We start from the raw sequence: 22,687 nt of genomic DNA, 5'->3' as shown, positions 1-22,687 counted from the left end.
CTCATTTTCCCTGGCAAGGACTCAGCCAATAAAAAGCCATGGATGTATAATTTACTATAGTATACAAATCCTTTTTTCCCTCTATAAAAACATTCTCCTTCCCTAGCTATGTGAGGGGCTTGCACATGGCTCACCATGGTTGCAGACCAGAATTGCAATTCTCTCCTGAGCCCAAATAAGCCCATCTTTGCTGGAGAAATAACTGGCAGTCTATTTGTTTCAGGTCAATACCTCTTTGAGCCTTGGTTCCCTTATCTGTAAACCAAGGATATTGATACTTACCTTGGGAGACAGTAGTGAGTGTTAATGTAACTTATGTGGAGCCATTCAATAACTTGGTTTCCTCACTATATGTAGTTAATCTCAGAGTCTCCAATGGATGTGTCTTATCCTTGTGCTTGAGTTTCCTTGGAATCACCATGACAAAATAGAGGGACATTGAAACTACCTATAATTCAAAAAAAGAGCGCAGTTTGTATTCATTCTTGACAACCATATCTGAATGCTCATGAAAAATCATAAAATATTTCACCCCAAAAAAAGCATCTCTGTGTCTTTGTTTCTTACAAGAGAACACAGAAAGTCAGCTTGCTAAAGTCATACATGAATGTTAACAATGTAAAAAGACCTAAATGCATGCAGTTTTTGTCTGTACAACATAATAGTTTAGAAATAAGGAGCCAAGATTTGACCATGAAGTTTTTTGAATGCCAGTGGCTCAATCCCACCTAAGTCAAGGTGAGCATACATTTTCTAAAGTTAAATTGGTGCAACAGAAAGTTTTACTTCCCATTAATTTTGTCAAAGTTCATCAGAACTAGAAGGAAATGATGCTTATCTATTGATATTGGATATTAACTTATTCATATTATGTTCAATTTAAGAACATAAAACTTAATAACAATTAAATTCTTGCTGACCTTGAGCATGTAAAGATATGACTGCTGTTTCATGTGAAATTTAATTTTGTTGAGAAAAAAATGACTTTTTTTTTTGTAAGCAGCAATAAATGCTAGGCAGCCATCTACTTAGTGTGAGGGAAAATAAAACTAATATTGGGAGTAGGATTTCAGGCTCAGCTAGTTAGCTTATGAAGTTACTGGTTCTCAAATCCATACTGTGGATTTTACAAAAAATAAACAGTAAATCAAAGTAAAGCAAAATAAAAGGTATCTACTAAAAGACAATTAAAAAAAAAACTCACTAATGCAGAAGTAACTCAATGTACTCCTCATGGCAGCCACTCAATTTCAAAAAACATTAGCTACTTTAGGTCTATTGCAGATTTGCCTTTTTAGAGTCAAAAGCAGTATACTATACTAGGAAGAAACAGTGGTTTAGTTACAGCAAGTAAGGTGCCAATTTTTTCTAGTTGTATTCACTTCTGACAATGTATTCGTTTACTTGGGAACTTGTATTTTTTCTTTTATCTTTACTCCACCTTGTAAATGTTTGAATCCCAATTGTACCACTTAGTAGCTGCTTAACCTTTGAACTTAATTCCTTGTCAATGAGATGAAGGTAATATACATATCTACTACAGTTGTTTTGAGAATAAAGTAACAGTCAAAAAATGCTACCTAATGCTGTATCAATGTTATTTAGTATTATAAATGTACATGATAGATGAGTAAAACTCATAAACTTTCAAAAATGGGATAAGGGAGAGGGAAATGATCTAAATGTGCCAAGTCTTCATTTTTCTTAATAGGGAGTAATTAATACTATTTAAAAACCCTGAAAAAAGGGCAAAAGGAAACTAACTTTTTTAGGCCGTTTAGTAAGCATCACTCATATTCCAAAAGTGTTAACTTCCTCTCTTCCTTATGTAGTTTCCCTTATGCAGTTTTTATTCTCTTTCTCCTTAATTCTAGAAGCAAATAATGCAACATTTGGGGCAGTGCTGGACTACACAGTGGGCAGTTTAAGCAATTATGTAGGTCACCAGCAAAGCAAAGATCCCCAAAATAAAAAACTTGCAAAGGATTTGCTAGTCCATGTTTTATTTTTTAAAAATCAAAATAAAAAGACATAGGGAAAAATCAGAATTTTGTTGCATGTCCTTGATTTCTTCTATGGGTGTAGAATTGAGGACCTCTCTAATGAGCTAAATTCAGTTCTGAGTTTGAGAGATTTTTTTTTCTTAATCTGTATATACATATTCATGGAATAGATGCTTTATATAACTATGTGGAAAATAGTAGTTAAACTCAATCTCTCTTCATGAGAAATTAAGAAGAGTTACAGGAAGGGCATTCCTGTGCATCAAGAGTTTACCATAAGCCCTGCTCTGTGTTACAGCATGCTGTTACCTGGTTTGTACAGATGGGGAAACTCAAGGGTCAGAGAGTTTATGGGACCTGCCTGAAATCTCCCAGTTATGTAAGTGTTAGGATTTGAATTGGAACCCACATCTGCCTGGTTCCAAAGCCCAGGATCTTCCAAGAGTAATCAGTGACTTATTTATAGGTGAAATGGTACACCTTGAGGAAAGAGAATAGACAAATTAGATTTTCTTCTGCATTCTTAAGAAATTTAAGATTTTCTGCCATGACCAGAACACAAACTGCGTAACAATTATTATTACTATCAGCAGGTGGAGGAAAAGATGCCTAAAGGGCTCGCAGGTGATTTTCGGAAAATTGCAAAGTAAGGAACACTTATTTCCACAGAGAGAAAATATATATAGTAGTAGTTATTCAAAAGTTTAATAGTTAAGTTTTTTTTCTGAGTTTTATCAACATTTCTACATTTAGGAATTTCTGACATATAGTCTCATCTGTATGATTAGTTGTATTATTTATGGTCTGATAATAGAATCCTTAACAAATCATATGGATAGCTTAAAGAAGTCTTTAAAAAGTCACCAGATCATTAAACTTAATGTCTTTCTTATCCTTTTTTTCTATATAATCTTAGAAGACATGTATTTTCTCTGATGTGGATTTCATTAACCTATGTATCTGCATGTCAGCATTGATTTCATTAACCTAAGTGTCTGCATGTCAGTATTGATGTGACCATTAGAAAGATCTTTTTTTCTATATTTCTACATGTCAAACAATTTGAGATTTTTTTCAGAACAAATATTAAAATAATATCAGTTTTATTCATGAATGTAAATCTCTGTCAGCAACCAAACTGGTTCTAAAACATGAATAAACCCAGGTTCTATAAAAATGGCCCTGATAAATAACAATAATAGTAAGACATTCGAATAGACGATGGCTCCTTAAAACAAGCAAAATGTGGTAAATCACTATTCTTAGCACCTTCCCCCAAAAGTTATTAATTTGTTATTAAGGTTTTCTATACTATCTCAAAAGACCAAGGAAGAGATATTCTAGCTAATTCCAAATTCTGGTTAATTTTGGGCCAGTTTTTAAAGAGATACCATAAGTCATATATCATCCTACCTTGTGCCTATCATTTATTGAGTAGTTACTTTACATACTCTGTGTACTGTCCTAAGGAGTTTAATGCATCATTCCTAATTTTCATCACAATCCTGTAAAATAATATTCTATTATTATCCCTATTTTACAGACAAGGAGCGCAAGTTCCTCTGTGGAAATAAGTGTTTATTACTTTGCAATTTTCCTTTAGAGAAGTTAATTTAGCTTTCCCAATGTTTTTTCATCAGTTGCAAAGCCTTTAAAAGTTTCTTGCTCTTTAGTTTAGAGCTTTAAAAGTTCATGCTCTAAGCTACTTAAACGTCCTTTAATAATCAAGCTCTACTAGCCATGACCATCTCTTTCCTTGATGATTCAGAAGTTACTTGAAAATTTTATATTAGGGATTTTTAAGTGAAGGAAAAACAAATAGTGCAACTCTTTCACACTTTGTTGATAGTACCTTTTCTCAAAATAATATAGAAGGCCTACAACTTTTATCAACATCAATTTTATAAAACTGCCTGTGTTTTTAATTAAAATTTGACCTTTAGGAGTTCCTGTCATGGTGCAGCAGAAACAAATCCGACTAGTATCCATGAGGATGCGGGTTCAATCCCTGGCCTGGCTCGATGGGTCTGGGATCTGGTGTAGTGTAGGTTGCAGATGTGGCTCGGATCCTGCATTGCTGTGGCTGTGGTGTAGGCCGGCAGCTATAGCTTCAAATCCACCCCTAGCCTGGAAGCCTCCGTATGCCAAAGGTGTGGCCCTAAAAAGCAAAAAATAAAAATAAAAATAAATAAAAAATTAAAAAATGACCTTTAGATAAATTATCTCTCTCTCTCTTTTTTTTTTGTCTTTTGTCCTTTTAGGGCTGCACCCACACATGGCCTTTTAGGGCTCTAATCGGAACTATAGCCGCTGGCCTATGCCAGAGACACAGCAACATGGGATCCAAGCCACGTCTGCGACCTACACCACAGCTCACGGCAACACCGGATCCTCAACCCACTGAGCAAGGCCAGGGATAGAACTCACAACCTCATGGTTTCTAGTTGAGTTTGTTAACCACTGAGCCTCGACGGGAACTCCTAGATAAATTATCTTTTTAAAAATATCAAGTTTCTGTAATTTCAAATAACAGCAAAAGTGATTTATCCTCATCTGCAGTTTTCCTCTGTCACAGCCCATTTTTAGCCTAACTTAGGAGTAATAGAAATAGAAAGTAAATAGTCTGTTTCTAACGAAATCGAATAAATACAAGAGGGAAGTGAAACTGCAAAATAACCCAAAATCAACTGAAATTAAGCTGCAAAGGGTTGAAGTCAGAGGACTAAAGAGGGCATTTTCATATTTTTCTTTTTTTTTTTAAAGTAAAATGGCTATATTTTCTTGTTTGAGTTAATTTGTCTCATTTGATTTGCACTCAGCATTCAAGTCTACGTGGTATCAGGTAGTTTAAGAAATCAGGTCCTAAGATACCTGTGGCTCAGTGGGTTAAAGATCTGGCATTGTCACTGCTGTGGCTCTTGTTACAGCTATGGTGTGGGTTTGATCCCTGGCCTGGGAACTTCCGCATGTAGACCAAACTGTTGGCTCTTCCCTTTGTTTCCCTCAGTTTCATTCCTTAACTTGTCCTCACTTTCACTTGTTCTTCCATCTGGTAAAAGGTGCCTTGGGAAAAGAGGAAAAACTAGCTCAACCTTGGGAACCATCTCCCAATATTTTAAGAAGGGAATATAGATGGACACCCTACCACAAAAGCAGTTAATGTTGGTGATGACCTACCATCAAAGATAGGCGGTTTTATCTCCAGACACCATTAATTGAACTCTCTCTCTCTAGCTTTAATTTTTTTCTTTTTGCTTCACTTTTTACCACTCCAACTTCATTCAAGGGGATTTTTACATTAAAAATGACTAAATAGGCATTTAGTTATCAACAGAGTTAAAGAGAATTCCTACATAGCCCACTACTTAGCCAATATTTATCACAAAAACAACCTGATTAATGTTGCTTATTGAGAGTCCTCATTGAGGAGTTTCCCTCGTGGCTCAGTGGTTAACGAACCCGACTAGCATCCATGAGGACGCAGGTTCGATCCCTGGCCTTGCTCAGTGGGCTAAGGATCTGGCGTCACCAAGAGCTGTGGTGTGGGTCAAAGATGTGGCTTAGATCCTGTGTTGCTGTGGCTGTGGTGTAGGCAGGCAGCTGTAGCTCTTATTGGACCCCTAGCCTGGGAACCTCCATGTGCCACGGGTGTGGCTCTAAAAGACAAAAAGACAAAAAAAAAAAAGGGTCCTTATTGACATGAGGCATTTCGATTATGCAACTTAAAATTATTAGGGTGGTTTAGGAGAAAAGGGCAACTAACCATTCCTTGCTGCTATCCCTTCATAATTGTGGTCTTGAACATCTCTTCCACCGCAAGTTTCCTGGAAGATGGCAAATTCAGTGCCACAAACCAGATGGGAGGAGTGGTGAATTGAATGTCCCCAAAGAAAGCCTGACTCCCTCTAGCTCAGAATACAGTAATTGTTATTACAAGTCATCCTTCTTGGAGCTCCCATTGTGGCTCAGCGGTAACGAACCTGACTAGTATCCATGAGGACACAGGTTCGATCCTTGGCCCTGCTGTGAGCTGCAGTGTAGGTCACAGACACGGCTCAGATCTGGCATTGCTGTGGCTGTGGCATAGGACGGCAACTGTAGTTCTGATTTGACCCCTAGCCTGGGAACTTTCATATGCTGCAGGTGTGGCCCTAAAAAGCAACAAATAAAAATTTAAAAAACCAAAAAAACAAGTCATCCTTGTTAACTTGTAGCTTTGGGGACCTACTCAAGCCTCTAGCAATTTGGACTTTAGGGCTGAACTTCTATTCTGCCATTTGAGGGGCCAGAGTGAACCATCTCCAGACCCTGACAAACCTCTGGATTGGGTCCTGCTTATCTGATTTTGGATCAAAACTTTGTGTTTGCTTGGGAGTTCTCATTGTGGCTCAGTGGGTTAGGAGCCCAACTAGCATCCATGAGGATGTGGGTTCCATCCCTGGCCTGTTCAGTGGGTTAAAGGATCCGCTGTTGCTGTGAGCTGTGGTGTAGGTTGCAGACACGGCTCAGGTCTTTCGTTGCTGTGGCTGTAGTATAGACAGGCAGCTGCAGCTTTGATTCAGCCCCTAGCCTGGGAACTTCTGTATACTGCAGGTTTGGCACTAAGTTAAAAAAAAAAAAAAACAAAACCCTGAAAACTTAGTACTTATTTGGTAGAGTCACTTTAGTTTTAAGAATCAATTGATCAAAATTCACAAAGAAGTCATGAAGGTCATAAAAGGATTTATTGAGAAAAGTTGAAGGCACTCTGTTGAATGAGAAAGATGGAGATTTAACAGAACATTTTTTACCATAACATATGAAATAACTGCAAAACATATGTGGTGGGGAAGCTAATAAATAAATCCAGTCCTGCCTCTCCAGTGAACTGATTTGCTACCAGCCCAAAGAGCCTTCAAATTGTTCATTTCACTTCCCTCCCATGCTGCTTTCTGTCCCCCCCGCTTTCCTCTCTGTGACCCAGTATGTGATGCAAACAGAAACTGTCTAGGATCATTAAAGCAAGCTGTTGCAGAAGCTGGGCTGTTGATTCAGCATTTGGCCGAAGAATAGAAGGCTGTTCAGTGAAAGCCTTGATTTCATTTCTGTCGGCCAGCTAACAATAGCAGCACACTGGCTTTGCTGATAGAAAACAAAGAAAACAAACCAATACCTTTTGCTGACATTTCTATTTCTATTCCAAAAAAGGGGGAGGCATTTTCTTCCTTTTCCACCCTTTTCTGGCATCATGAAGTCTTAAGACCAAGAACGTGGTCTATCACTGAAAAGAGACTTACAAAAAAATCTATAAAAATAAATAAATCAACTAAATGTCTTCTTCCCAGCTCTCCACTTGTGACTCTGCTCTGCTCCAGACTCTCTTCTCTTCCCACTGTTTCATGTTATCTGCTCTATGTAATTACTTTCTTCATAAGCAGACCATTTAGAGAGGAAAGATGGTTACTGCTTTGTAACCTTCCTGCTGCCATAGTGTCTGGCTTCCAGTGCAGGGCTGACAGTGCTGAGAAAAGGCCTTCGGTGAGTAATTCAGTCACAGGGCCCTCTCACAATATAGTCTGCCGTTTTCTCCCTTATGTTTTGCTGTAGCGTATCAACGCTGCGCATTTCACAAGCCCCGTTTTCTATAGGAGAGGGCGTTTGAGTTTAAAATCAAAGGGCAGAAGTCTCCTCCTGCTTTTGTACCATCTCTGGTAAACTTCCAATGTTCTGGGCAAGAGATTTGCTCTAGAGATTAAGGAGGTTGTCAATGTGCTTGTTGGGTAAAATGCTTCCATACTCTCCCACCTAAGAAACACACAATCTCTGCATTACGATGTTTTTAAATTTGTGAATTATGTCTGTTCTGAGCCATCTCTGCCCTTATTAAGAGTAGAGAGCTATGTATGAAACAGTTTGTTTTGGACAGATTTTTTTTCTTATTACTTGTCAGTGGGAGCTATCATTGCTTTCTTTACGGTGTTTTTCTGTTCTTCAGTGGCTCCTTATTGATTCTGTTGTCTCCATGCCCTCTCTTAGGAATTTCTGCTGCAATTTCTCTTCAATTGGAAGTTCCTATAGACTCTGATTTTTTTTTTTTTTTTTTGGTCTGTGGCATGCAGAAGTTTCCAGGCCCGGGACTGAACCCAAGCCACAGCAGTGACAATGCCACTAGACCACCAGGGAACTCCTTCCTTTAGACTTATTAAAAGTGAAATAGCTTTCCTAAAATGCATGAGATTCAAAGAGGAAAAGGATTTTTCTTGTAGAGATTACCAGGTAGGTAAGTAGTAATATCCACCTGTATTGAGGTTGTAAAACCTTGTATGTCTTAAGTGTTTTGGAATCACACAATCACAGAATGTATTTTTCTTTGCCTATTTCTTTAAAAGGCTAATACATTTCACATATGTTCACTTCCCACTGCTCACTGTCTAAGGTAAGATGAGTCAGGTGTTTCAAGTGGAATTCATCCTGGCAGGGGTCCTGCTGAAATCAGACTAGGACTTTGATGATAATAATGGTACTAGCTGTTCCTTGTCCTTGATGAGTGAAGAACACAGTCACAATCCACACTTCATTCAAGAGAAGGAGAGAAAGAGTTAGGCAAGTTAGCCAATCTCTCCATGCCTCAGGCTCCTCATGTTAAAATGAATAAAAGGAATATATGTTTTATACAGTTATTGTGAAGATGTCCATGCACATTTAAGTGTATGGAAAAGTACCTAGAACATAGTAAGAACTCAGTAAATGCTGCTGAAACTACTAGTACTGCTAATGAAACTATAATTTGTTTCACTGAGGTACCAGTGAAGCCAAACTCCAGTCCCTAAAAAAGATGATCTTTAAAAGCCAATAGCATTTAAATTATTCTTTATGTCTTTTTCAAAAAAATCCCAGCCATTCTAGGATGTTACAAGAATGAGAACTAGAAGGCATCAAATGTTGCATGATTTAGGAGTTCCTGTCGTGGCTCAGTGGTTAATGAACCTGACTAGTATACATGGGGATGAAAGTTCGATTCCTGGCCTTGCTCAGTGGGTCAAGGATCCAGCGTTGCCATGAACTGTGATGTAGGTTGCACAGGCAACTTGAATCTGTCACTACTGTGGCTGTGGCGTAGGCCAGCAGCAACAGCTCCGATTAGACCCCTAGCCTGGGAACCTCCATATGCCGCAGGTACAGCTCTAAAAAGACAAAAGACAAAAAAAAAAGAAAAAAAAAAGAATATCTCTTGACATTTTTATTATTGAATTTTGTACAGTTCTTTCTCATTTTGCAGTAAATTGTAGGCTTTTTATTGTTTAGAGTATTCCTATGTTATTTTATTTCGTACTATGTATATGCGCTAAGTTTAACATGTATGATATTTTAATATATATTACATATGCCAAACATGTAGCAAAAGTAAAGTACCTAAACACATGGGCAATGTCTGAAAAGATTTCCTATAAAAAGATTTTCAATTCTGGTGTTAATTCCTTTAAGTTTCAATCCTGTGATCTAAGTATCCTATCCCTTTAATGATTACAGCCCCCAGTCATGCTTTATCCTAGGTCTCCAGGCTATCTTGTAGTTGGAATCACTGGCTGTATCCCTTGATCATCTGCTAATGGTATTCCATTGTATAGATGCACCACAATTTCTTTGTCCTTTTACTGCTTCATGCACATTTAGACAGTTTCCAGATTTGGGTTCATAATGCTGTTATGAACACTGATGTACAAAATCTTGGTTTGTTATCTTTTCATTTTTCTTGGGTAGATATCTACATGTGGAATTGCTCATTTGTATTGTCAAGCGCCAGAGCTTATTTTAAAAATCAACTTTATTATTTGCGTATAATAATTTTATGTATTATTTACATATAATATAATTTATACATACTGCACATAAATTATTATATATTACGTCTTTGTAACATCTCTGTTATTCTGGGCATTTTTAAGGTGTGGAACCCAGGATTAGAGACAATACTCTAAAAAAGGGAAGTAGCCTATTATGCTGCATGTCCTTAACAAAACACATTTCCTTGGGCAATTTTGTTTGATGGCCATACTCGCAGCATATGGAAGTTCCTGGGCTACGGACTGAATCTGGGCTGCACCTGTGACTTACACAGCAGCTGCAGCAACCCTAGATCCTTTAACTCACTGCACAGGGCTAGCGATTTGAGTTGCTGCAGTTGGGTTCTTAACCCACTGCACCACAGCAGGAATCACTCTTTGTGCACATTTAATTCACAGCTCACTACAGCACTTCCACTTAAGTATCCTATTACACTTCACCACTGAAGTAGCCACTACATCTGTTTTTACACATCACCTAACCATTACATGATTTTTTTTTTTGTCTTTTAAGGGTCTCACCAATGGCATATGGAAGTTCCCAAGCTAGGGGTCAAATCAGAGCTGTAGCTGCAGGCCTATGCCACAGCCGCAGCAATGCAGGATCTGAGCTGCATCGGTGACCTACACCGAAGCTCACTTTAAGGCTGGATCCTTAACCCACTGATGGAGGCCAGGGATCAAACCCGAGCCCTCATGGACACTAGTTGGGTTTGTTACTGCTGAGCCACAATGGGAACTCCAAACCATTACATGATTATAAGCCCTAACATTGCTTCTCAGAAACTGTCTAAAAATAAGTTAGGAATTATATCATATAATCTTTATTGGTTTTTTTGTTGTTGTTTTGTTGTGTTTGTTTTTGTCTTTTTGCCTTTTCTAGAGATACTTCCCACGGCATATGGAGGTCCCCAGGCTAGGGGTCTAATCAAAGCTGTAGCCATCGGCCTGTACCAGTGCCACAGCAACCCGGGATCCGAGCTGCATCTGGGACCTACACCACAGCTCATGGCTATGCCGGATCCTTAACCCACTGAGCAAGGCCAGGGATTGAACCCACAACCTCATGGTTCCTAGTCGGATTCATCAACCACTGTGCCACGACGGGAACTCCTATATAGTCCTTATTGCTAATAACAGATACTAGTTTCTATTTATCGAGGATTTACCAAGTGCTGAGTAGTTTATTAAGTGCTTGGCATATATCAACTCATTCAATCTTCAGCAAATTCTGTGAAATAGATAATGCTGTCATCACCATTTTACAGATGAGGAAACTGAAATTAGAGAGACTGTCCAAGTTTCGACAGCAAGAAAGTAATTTTCATTAGCTATACCAAGAACTATGAAAAAGCTTTGAAGAGTATGACTCTTAATCAGCATGTCAGGATAATTCATATTTTCTACTTGTTACTTTGAAATGAGATGGAAATTTGCCTATCAAGTTAATCTACTATAGGTAGCTTAGTTAGGTAATACAAAACTATGGTTCAGATGCTTAATTAATAAAATAACCCAGGTATTAGACAGGTCATAATAGGAAGGAACCCTCATGCATCCATAAAATGTTCCTTGTTTCACTTTCCACTTTTTGATTAGAGCTTAGTGACTTATAATATGAGCAATGAAAATGGGAGAAATTGGGAGTTCCTGTTGTGACTCAGTGGTAACAAAACTGACTAGTACCCATGAGGATATGGGTTTGATCCCTGGCCTTGCTCCGTGGGTTAAAGATCCGGCAATGCCATAAGCAATGTGGCTGTGGTGTAAGCTGGAAACTGCAGCTTCAATTTGACCCCTAGACTGGGAACTTCCATATGTCGTAGATGTGGCCCTAAAATGAAAAAGAAAAAAAAAAAAAAGAAAATGGGAGAAATTCTTAGTGGCTAAAAGCATAACTAGATATAATCAGCCTAATTTTTCCTCTTTTAATAAGAAGCAAATTCATAAAGTCACATTATAGCAGCTTGGGCTTTTGTGGTGGGGGTTAGAAGAGCATCTCTGGGAATGTACCTCTTTGCTCAGATATACTCTGAAGAAAGCAATTCATAAAGAGATCTCAGACCAGCATGGGACTGCTCCTGTTAGTTCATCCATATCAGAGAGTCTTTTCAAATGCTGTTTGTTGAGATTTTTTAATAAGAATATCCCAAAGCTTGAGCGGGGGGGTTGGTCTTTTTTTTTTTTTTTTTTTTTTTGGTAAGAGCTGCACCCTCAGCATATGGAGGTTCCCAGGATAGGGGTCAAATTAGAGCTACAGCTGCTGGCCTATGCTACAGCCACAACAATGCAGGATCTAAACCACATCTGTGACCTACACCACAACTCATGGCAATGCCAAATCCTTAACCCACTGAGGCCAGGGATCGAACCCTTGTCCTCATGGATACTAGTCAGGTTTGTTAACTGCTGAGCCACGAAGGGAACTCCCTCAAAGCTTGACTTTTTTAAAAAAAAGACGTGAATGGGAAAATGACAAAGCAAATACATCAAAATCAGTTAACACTTGGTGGTGGTATTATAAGAAATGTTTCTTAATTTCATTGTTCTTTTTTATATTTTCAAATTTTTAAAAATTTGAAGAAAAACTAAGAAATATTTTTTCAGAATACTGTCATTTTCTAGTTGCTGTTTACATTAGGTAAAATTGGCTAAGGAGGGAGAAATCGACCCAAAGTCCCAAAGGTATCATTTCATTAGGGGTAAATGCTAGAATCTAGGATTGAAAAGAAATTACTTTGTAAGTTCAAGGGTGGGGAGCAAGAATACTGAATTCTTCTTTTTTTTTTTTTGTCTTTTTGTCTTTTTGCCTTTTCTAGGGCTGCTCCTGCGGCATATGGAGGTTCCCAGGCCAGGGGTCGAATCAGAGCTGTAGCCGCCAGCCTATGCCAGGACCACAGCAACTCGGGATCCGAGCCACGTCTGCAACCTGCACCACAACTCACTGCAACGCCGGATCCTTAACCCAATGAGTGAGGCCAGGGATTGAACCCGAAACCTCATGGTTCCTAGTTGGATTTGTTAACCACTGCACCACGATGGGAACTCCTGAATTATTCTTTAGTTTACCCAAATCCACTGGACTCTCACAGTTTGTATCAAAAATTTGAGTAACATTCAGTCAAAATCAGGAATTTCTTCAGCCAGAGTGGATGAAAGAGAGATGTCCACAGGTGCATTTTATTTCCTTCTGAAATATACTTAGCAATGTTTTTCAAAGGATGTCCCTCAGATCAAATCAAGTATCACTTGGGAATATATTAGCAAGGCAGATTCTAGGATCTTACCTACTGAATTAGAGTTTCTGTGGGTGGGGCCCAACAACACCATGTAACAAGCCTTTGGGTGATTTTGATGGACATTCAACTTTGAGAATTACCAGACCACAATATGGTAGCAGTTTAAAAGTCATCCATTACATGGATGTGAATCTCATTTCTATTAATTACTAGCTCTTTAGGAAAGCTGAGTTTATGCAAGTTTTTAAACCTTTCTGTGCCTCAGTTTTCTCATCTGAAAAATGGGGCTAGTAGTAATATTCTTTTCACTTTTGTTGAGACTACAAAGCAGTTAATATTTAGGAAATCCTTAGAACTGTGTATCGCACATAGTAAGTACTCTGAAAGTATTTTCTTTTCTTTTCTTTTTTTTTTTAAACTGTATTTTTATTTTACTTTATTTTATTTTTGTCTTTTTGCTATTTCTTTGGGCCGCTCCCGCGGCATATGGAGGTTCCCAGGCTAGGGGACGAATCGGAGCTGTAGCCGCCGGCCTACGCCAGAGCCACAGCAACTCGGGATCCGAGCCGCGTCTGCAACCTACACCACAGCTCACGGCAACGCCAGATCTTTAACCCACTGAGCAAGGGCAGGGACTGAACCCGCAACCTCATGGTTCCTAGTCGGATTCGTTAACCACTGCGCCACGACGGAAACTCCCCTGAAAGTATTTTCTATTATTATTCTAAGATTGTCAGAATATCCTACTTAATGCTGATGGAATCTACAAATCTTAGGGGAACAAACATTTATCTCACATAAAACACATATCATATTTATGTGTGCAATCATTTATCAAGTATTAATGAAAACTTACTAAGGTTAAGACAATTTTATGGTCTGTACTTTTTAGATACTAACGCATAATCTTATTATTATTATTTTTTGTCTTTTGTCTTTGTAGGGCCGCACCCGTGGCTTATGGAGGTTCCCAGGCTAGTGTTCAAATCGGAGCTACAGCTGCTGGCCTACACCACAGCCATAGCAATGCCACAGCCACAGCAACGCTGGATCCTTAACCCACTAAGCAATGCCAGGGATTGAACTTGCAACCTCATAGTTCCTAGTCAGGTTGGTTAACCACTGAGCCACGATGGGAACTCCAAACTCATAATCTTAAAAGACACATGCATAAGTCAGTGCACCAGATAATGGTACCTGGATCAGGATGGGAAGCATAGAAATGTTCAAACAAACAAACAAAAATTCCACAACCTAAAACAAAACCCTCACATTAAAGGAAAGTATCTGTTTAATCAATACAGAATAGAAAATGTGCATAATGTTCCCCCATCAGTTAGACTTCATAATTTTGTCTTAACTTCCTTCCTAATTGTAAATACTATTTTCTAGATGACAATGGTGGTCTGATAAATGTATATTCTACTTTAGTTTTGTTAAACATATATATTTATTTATTTAGGCTGCACTGGCAGCATGCAGAAGTTTCCAGGCCAGGGATCAAACACTCACCACAGCAGTGACCTGAGTCTCCTTAACTTGCTGAGCTACAAGGGAGCGCTAGACATGCCTATTTAAAAAGAGAGTGTAAAAAAAAAAGTAAATATGAGTGTACAACCCAATCCTTTATTCAACTGGTTTGTTCTTTCCATTTTATTTCTATTTTCCTTTTCCTGGTAATCTTTGTTAATGAGTAGAAATTGCCTTTATGGATCAGCAGCTATCTCAAATATTGGGTTGTAGGTTTTTTGTTTGTTTGCCCTTCTGCCTATCCCACTCTGATCCAGCTACTCTCATCTAGTCCCCTGACTAACATAACATAAGTATGGCTCTTAAAGTTAGTACCTAGAAGAATTCAACATAATGTCATAGGTCTAGTATATTTTCTTTTCTTTAAAAATTTTTTTTTTTAATTTTTTAGGGCTGCACCCATGGCATGTGAAAGTTCCCAGGCTAGGGGTTGAATTGGAACTGCAGTTGCTGGCCTACACCATAGCTACAGCAATGAGGGATCTGAGCCGCCATCTGTGACTTACACCACAGCTCACGGGCAACACCAGCTCCTTAACCCACTGAGTGAGGCCAGGGATCAAACCCACATCCTCATTACCACTGAGCCATGACAGGAACTCCCAAGTCTAGTACCAAATATTTGATGAACAAGGGCACAGACAATGCTTGATATGCGACATATATTCACTCTCTTATTGGGATTATGTATATTTTTTCATTCTTTTAATGTATATATATCATTATATTTGACCAAGTTTCTTGTAGATGGCATAAATTTAAGTCATTTTTTTTTGGTCCATTCTGACAGTTCCTGTTTTAAAATTAGTACTTAGATCGTTTACATTAATGTTATTGTTGATATGTTGGGTTTAGACTGATGGTATACCAAATCCTGTGTTCTTCCCCAATCTACCTGTTGACATTTACTTTCCAGAGTCTTCAAGAAGTAGTTCGGAGTTCCTGGTGTGGCACAGCAGAAATGAATCCGACTAGGAACCATGAGGGTGAGGACTCGATCCCTGGCACCGCTCAGTGGGTTAAGAAGCTGGTGTTTCCGTGAGCTGCAGTGTAGGTCGCAGACATGGTTCGGATCCCGAGTTGCTGTGGCTGTGCCATAGGCCTGCAGCTGTAGCTCTCTCTGATTTGATCCCTAGCCTGGGAACCTCCATATGTCATGAGTGAGGCCCTAAAAAACAAAATTAAAAAAAAGATCTTCTGTGCTTCTGTCCAGGTTTTGTAGTTATACTCAGTGAGAAAGAAGGGATGAAATATGCTTACTCCATCTTGCCTATAAGGGGGACTCAGGGAATAATTATTTTTAGAATTCCTCTGAATCTGGGGAACAGATTCCAAGTGTCCGATTGTCACGTTAAGGTTCCTGTCAGATCACAGAGACTCAAATGTGTCCTGAATCCAACATACTTAAATAAGATTTTTCCTTCAGCAATTAAAAAAAATATTCTCAAGCTTTCTCAGGATGGGCTCCTCGTAGAGCTCTTCACAATTTGCTGCTCCAGCCTCAGAAGTTCCCCCACAGTTCAGAGATGCTTGGGGTGAGCATCCAAAATGATGATGACTTCTAAGACCAAATCAAACAAAATCTCTAGATTAGCAGATGACTGATGTCAACAAAATCATGCCTTTTGTAAAAGTGCTATTTTTATTTATTTATTTATTTATTTTTGGGTCTTTTGTCCTTCTTAGGGCTGCACCCATGGCATATGGATTTTCCCGGGCTAGGGGTCCAATTGGAGCTGCAGTCATTGGCCTACACCAGAGCCACAGCAACGCCAGATCCAAGCCTCGTCTGCGACCTACACCACAGCTCATGGCAACATTGGATCCTTAACCCACTGAGCGAGGCCAGGGATCAAACCCGCAACCTCATGGTTCCTGGTCAGATTCGTTTCTGCTGCGCCACAATGGGAACTCCAAAAGTGCCATTTTTAATGCTTTTATTGCCTTTTCTTCCAACTGCTTAGGAACCCTATCTATTGTCTTTCAACCTAGAGGTGCTAAGACTCTCAAAGACCCTACCTAATTGAAGACAAGTGTCAGTGTCTGTAAGTAAGATGTGCATGTGGTAGCTTAGATACTATAGTACTGAGTCTGGGATGTTTTAGTCACTAAGATATTTCTCAGGGCCCAAAGACTCTTAAATATCCAGTTACTGTGAGGAAGTAACTTCAGTGGTCTCAGAATACAGAAACATCCAGCTGTTTCAGTACTTGTATATATACCATTAGAATGGTCTAATCATTGTGACACTAGAAGCTGGGATCTATTTCCTTTTTCAAGGAGGTTGCAGAGTCAACCACTAGTTTGTAGATATAGTATGCCATCTACTGTCTATAAGTGGTCTTTGCATGCTTGCTTTCATGGTTTTAAAAATACGCAATTCAAAATGGAAATTATATGTTTTGTTGTTTCTTATGAATGGATGAGGCTGCAAATCTGGATTTTTTTCCAATCTACAATTCAATGAACTGCCTCCTTCATTCTAGACATCGGATCTAGGTAAAATTTTACCATCTCTAATCCTTTAATAGTGGGTTAGAACTGGGGCTTTCAAAAAATTTTATTGGGTGTTCCCATTGTGGCTCAGATATTAATAAACCCAACTAGGATCCATGAGGATGTGGGTTTGATCCCTGACCTCGCTCAGTAGGTTAAGGATCCGGCATTGCCATGAGCTGTGGTGTAGGTCCCAGACACAGCTCGGATCCTGCGTTGCTGCGGCTGTGGCATAGGCCGGCAGCTGTAGCTCCAATTGGACACCTAGCCTGGGAACCTCCATATGCTGCAGGTGTGGCCTTAAATATAATTAAGGGAATGGATTATATCAATCAAATTCTGGGGTAGCTTATTTCATAGTAATAAGTAATAGTTAGAAGTTCAATGACGTTTCTAGTTGCTGCGGGAAAAAAATAAAACTCGTCCTCACCTATGTTTAAATTCTGTGGTCAGATATGCAAAAGAGAATGTAGAAAAAGGTAGACCAAGCCTTTGCAATTTCATTTTTTATCTCTTGGAAAATTCTATCCTCCACATCTTCCTTAGGTTCTCTCCTTATCAACATTCAGTTCTCAACTCAACCATCTGGGGGAAATAGCCACTCAGCTCCTTTTCACACTCCCATCACTCTCTAGACCATTACCCTGTTCTTATTTTTTTCATAGCACTATCATTAACCGAAATTATTTGATGCATTTATTTGTCAATGTGTCTACTGCCATTCTTCCCTTGCTGCCCCCCCCCCACAGAAGTAAAGGCCATTTTCTTGTTCATTGCTAATTCCCCAATACTTAGAATAGGACCCAAACCATGATATTTGTTTAAAAATTAATAGATATAATTATTTTGTGACATAAGCCATCTCCTAGCTTAGAGATTGTTTGGTTTGGTCTTAGAAAAGTCATCATCATTTTGGATGCTCACCCCAAGCATCTCTGAACTCTGGGGGAACTTCTGAGGCTGCAGCAGCAAAATGGGAAGAGTTTTATGAGTAGCCAATCCTGGGAGCATTCAAGGATATATATATTTTTTTAATTCCTGAAAGAAAACACGTATGTTGGATTCAGGGCACATTTGAGACTCTGTGATCTGATAGGAACTTTAACATGACAGTCAGAAACTTGGATTCTGATCCCCAGATTCAGAGGAGATCTAAAAATATTTATTCCCTGAGTCCCATCTACAGTCAAGATGGAGTAAGCGTATTTCATCCCTTCTTTCTCACTGAGTATAACTACAAAACTGGACAGAATGCATGGAACAACTACTTGAAGACGCTGGAAAGTAAATATCAACATGCAGATTGGGGAAGAACACCAGGATTTGGCATACTATCAGTCTAAACCCAAACATATCAACAATGGCATTAATACAATGATCTGAATACTCATTTTAAAATAGTTGTCCGACTGTATTAAAAAATGACCTAAATTTGGAGTTCCCATCGTGACTCAGCAGTTAACGAATCTAACTAGCATCCATGAGGACACAGGTTCAATCCCTAGCTTTGCTCAGTGGGTTAAGGATCTAGCATTGCCATGAGCTGTGGTGTAGGTCAAAGACATGGCTCAGATCCTGCATTGCTGTGGCTGTGGCATAGGCCAGCAGCTACAGCTCTGATTCAACCCCTAGTCTGAGAATCTCCATATGCCAGGATGTGGCCCTAAAAAGTAAAAAAGTGACCTAAATTTATTCCATCTATAAGAAACTTGGTTCCAATATAATGATATAATACATTAAAAGTTAAAGGAAGGAAGCAATACACCATGCAGACACTAGTCAAAGGAGAGCTGAAATGGCTATATTAATATGTGATCTGGCTGACTTGAGATAAAATAAAATTACTAGGGTTAAAAAGAGTTAATTCACCAAGAACTCATGCAATTCTGTCTATGCAACAATAGAGCTTCAAAATATATGAAGCAAAAGCTGACAGAACTGAAAGAAGAATATATATCCACAGTTAATATTGGAGATGTCAACACTCCTTTCTCAGTAGCAGAGATAATAGATTTTTTAAAAACCCAAGAATATAGAATAACTGAACAATGCTATCAGCCAATTGAACTTGACATGTGTAAGAAAAACACTTCACATAACAATAGCAGAAACATGTTCTTTTTAGTTCACATGGAACATTTACCAAGAGAGACCATACCCAAAGTCACAAAACAAACCTCAACAAATTTTAAAAAATTCAAAATATACAAAGTAGTATAGCACAGGAAACTATATATGATCACTTGTGATGGAACATGATGGAGGATAAGTGAAAAAAAAAAAGAATGTATATGCATGTATGGCTGTGTCACTCTGTGCAGCAGAAATTGACAGAACATTGTAAATCAACCATAAGAAAAATAAATAAATAAATAAAAATAAAAAACAGTATATACAATGTATATTTTCAGAACATAATGGAATTAAACTAGAAATCAATACAGGAAATATATCAGAAAAATATCTAAGCACTTGAAGTTAATCAACTCACTTCTGATTAATCCATGGTCCAAAAAGGAAGTCTCAGGATAAATTATGAAATATTTTGAATGAAATGAAAATGAATATAACATCAGAGTTTGTGGAATGCAGGTAACGTAGTGCTTAGAGGAAATTTTATAGCATGAAAATGCTATATTAGAAAAGAAGAAAACGATCAAATCAATTACTTGCATTTACCTTAGAAAAAGAAGAGCAAACTAAATCCAAAGCAATGTAGGAAGCAAACTAAATCCAAAGCAATGTAGGAAGGAAAAATACGACAAGAATAGAAAACAAGGAAGTTCCTGTTGTGGTGCAGCCAAAACAAATCCAACTAGTATCCATTAGGATGCAGGTTCAATCCCTGGCCTCACTCAGTGGCTCAGGGATCTGGCATTACCATGTGTTGTGGTGTGGGCCAGCAGCTGGAACTTTGATTTAACCCCTAGCCTGGGAACTTCCATATGTCACAGGTACGACCCCCCCCCCGCCCCCGCCGCCCCCTGCCAAAAAAAAAAAAAAGATTGAAGGCAAAAAATTATTAGAGAAAATCAAACTCGAAGCTTGTTTGAAGTCAATAACATTGATTAACTTCTATCAAGACTGACAAAGAAAATAGGAAGATGAAGTTACCATTATTAGACTGAGAGAGGAAAGATCCTTAGAACTTCAGTAGACATTAAAATGATAATGTAAGGAAATAATAAGAAAAATTTTATGCACGTAAGTTCAATACTTTAGGTGAAATGGACAAATTCCTTAGAAATCATAAACTACTCAACCATGATGAAATATGTAACTTGAATTGTCCTATAAATATCAAATAAATTAAATTTGTAGTTAAAAACTTTTCAAAAGGAAAATTTCTAGCCCAGATTGTTCCACAGATGAATTCTAGGAATGTTTAAAGGAGAAATAGAACCAATTCTACCAAGTAACTTCCATGAAATAGGAGAAGGAACACATCTAATTCATTTTATGAGACCAGAGTTACTCTGATGCCAAAAGCAAGCAAAAGCATTATAAGATAACTACAGATCATTTCTATGAACATGGATAAAATGATGTTCAACAAAAACTGAATTGGATTGAGGAAAATGTAAACAGAATAGTATACCACACTTAGTGGAGTTTATCCCAGGATGAAGGCTAATTCATTATTCAGAAACCACTCAGTGTAATCTACCATGTTAATAATCTAAAGAAGAAAAACTTTATGCACTTATTAATGCAGAGAGGCATTTGACAGAATCCAGCAACCATTCTATATAAAAACTCCCAGCAAACTAAGAATATAAGATAATTTCCTCAATTTGCTGAAGAAGATCTATTTTAAAAAAAATCCACAGTTAATGTACTTAATGATAAAATACTTTCCTCTTAAGTTCAGGAATAAGTCACAGATGTTCTTTTACCACTTTTATTCAACCTGGTATTGGAAATTTTAGCCAAAGAACACATACAGGTTGAAATAAAGAAACAATTATTTTGTTAGTTATCCTGTTCTCAGATAATTGTCTACATGGAAAAAGTCAAGAAATTCACAGAAGAACTCCTGGAACTAATAAATATTTTTATCAGCGTTGCAACATACAAGGTCACCACCACTCAAAAATTAATCATATTTTTGTACGTTAGCAATGTAAACTAGAAGGTAAAATATTTTAGAAATATAATTTACGATAGCTCAAAAGATTAAATGCTTTGGTTTCAATCTAACAAAACACATAGAGGATCTGCATGCTGAAAACTACAAAGCTAAAAACAAATGAAAGAAGGCCCAAATACTGGGAAAATATGCTGTATTCGTGGATTGAGAGACTCAAACCAAAGATGTAAGTTCTTCCCAAAGTTAACTATAGATTTAGTGCAATACCAATCCAAACACAAGAAAAATTTTTGGTAGATGTAGAAAAACTGATTCTTAACATTTATATGAAAAAGCAATAAACAAACAAACAAACAAAACAAACCTATAGGTAAAACAAGTTTTTAAAGGGAATAATAAACTTGGGGCAAACTGTAGAAAAAAATATGTACTTCAATGGAAAACTATACATTGTCTTTAACATATCTTTCTGCTTTATCAGATTTTCATACTAAGGGAGGTGTTTTACACCTCTGTAAGACAGACATTCTGCTTCATCTGGTGGAGCTTCAGATGTCTTCTCTCACACCCCATGGAAAAGCCAATTTTATTTCCATTTGTAATTCATTCAATATTCCTTTACTCCACATGTGTGTACTCTTTTGACCTTCCTTTTGATTGATTTATAACATCTGCTTAGTGAATTTGACATGTGTTCATTTTTATATCTGTAGGAAGGTCACATTTGTACATTTTTCTGACAACTATGTTTTAACATATCATAATACCTGATTTAAATACTCATATAAAGGTACAGGGATAAAGACAGTATGATATTGTTGAAGGGATAGACACAGATCAATGGGACAGAATTGGGAGTCCAGAATTAGACTCACACATATGTGGCCAATTTATAATTTTGACAAAGGTATAAAATCAACTCAATGTATTATGAATATTCTTTTCAACAATTGGTGTTGGAACAATTGTTTATCTATAAATTAAAAAAAAAACTTTACCTAAACTTCAAATATACACAGAAATTAATTCAAAGTATATCATAGACCTAAATACAAAATTTAGATTTAGTGAACAGACTTGTGGTTGCCAAGGGGAAGGGAAGGGAGTGGGATGGACTGGGAGTATGGGGTTAACAGATGTAAACTATTGCATTTGGAATAGATAAGCAATGAGATCCTAAATAAAAATAAAATTTCAAAAAAAAAAAAAGCAATGAGATCCTGCTGTATAGCACAGGGAATTATATCTAGTAACTTATGGAACATCTTGTAAGATAATATGAGATAAAGAATGTACATATATATGTGACTGGGTCAGTTTGCTGTTCAGTAGAAACTACCAGAATACTGTAAACCAACTATAATGAAAAATTTAAATTATTAAAAAAATAAAAAATAAAACAATGTTAAACTATAAAATTTTTAGGAAAAAAACATAGGAGATCTTGGATTTAATAATCTCACACATGGCATCAAAAGTATGATTCTTAATAAGATAAAGTGATAA

At 37.7% G+C, this 22,687-nt stretch overlaps 1 protein-coding gene across 1 annotated transcript in view; it reads right to left on the bottom strand.

Moving 5' to 3' along the window:
- Positions 1-273: 273 nt before the first annotated feature.
- Positions 274-22,687, bottom strand: part of ACP3 (acid phosphatase 3) — a 94,918-nt gene continuing 72,504 nt past the window's right edge. The window contains exon 11 of the mRNA XM_047782685.1: positions 274-448. Within this exon, the coding sequence (XP_047638641.1) occupies positions 387-448 (62 nt within the window). The 3' untranslated portion in view covers positions 274-386. The remainder of the gene's footprint in view (positions 449-22,687) is intronic.

Source organism: Phacochoerus africanus, chromosome 1, assembly GCF_016906955.1.
Source record: "Phacochoerus africanus isolate WHEZ1 chromosome 1, ROS_Pafr_v1, whole genome shotgun sequence".
NCBI lineage: Eukaryota > Metazoa > Chordata > Mammalia > Artiodactyla > Suidae > Phacochoerus > Phacochoerus africanus.
Note: the sequence above shows the minus strand (reverse complement) of the source record. Positions and strands in the feature narration are given on the sequence as shown.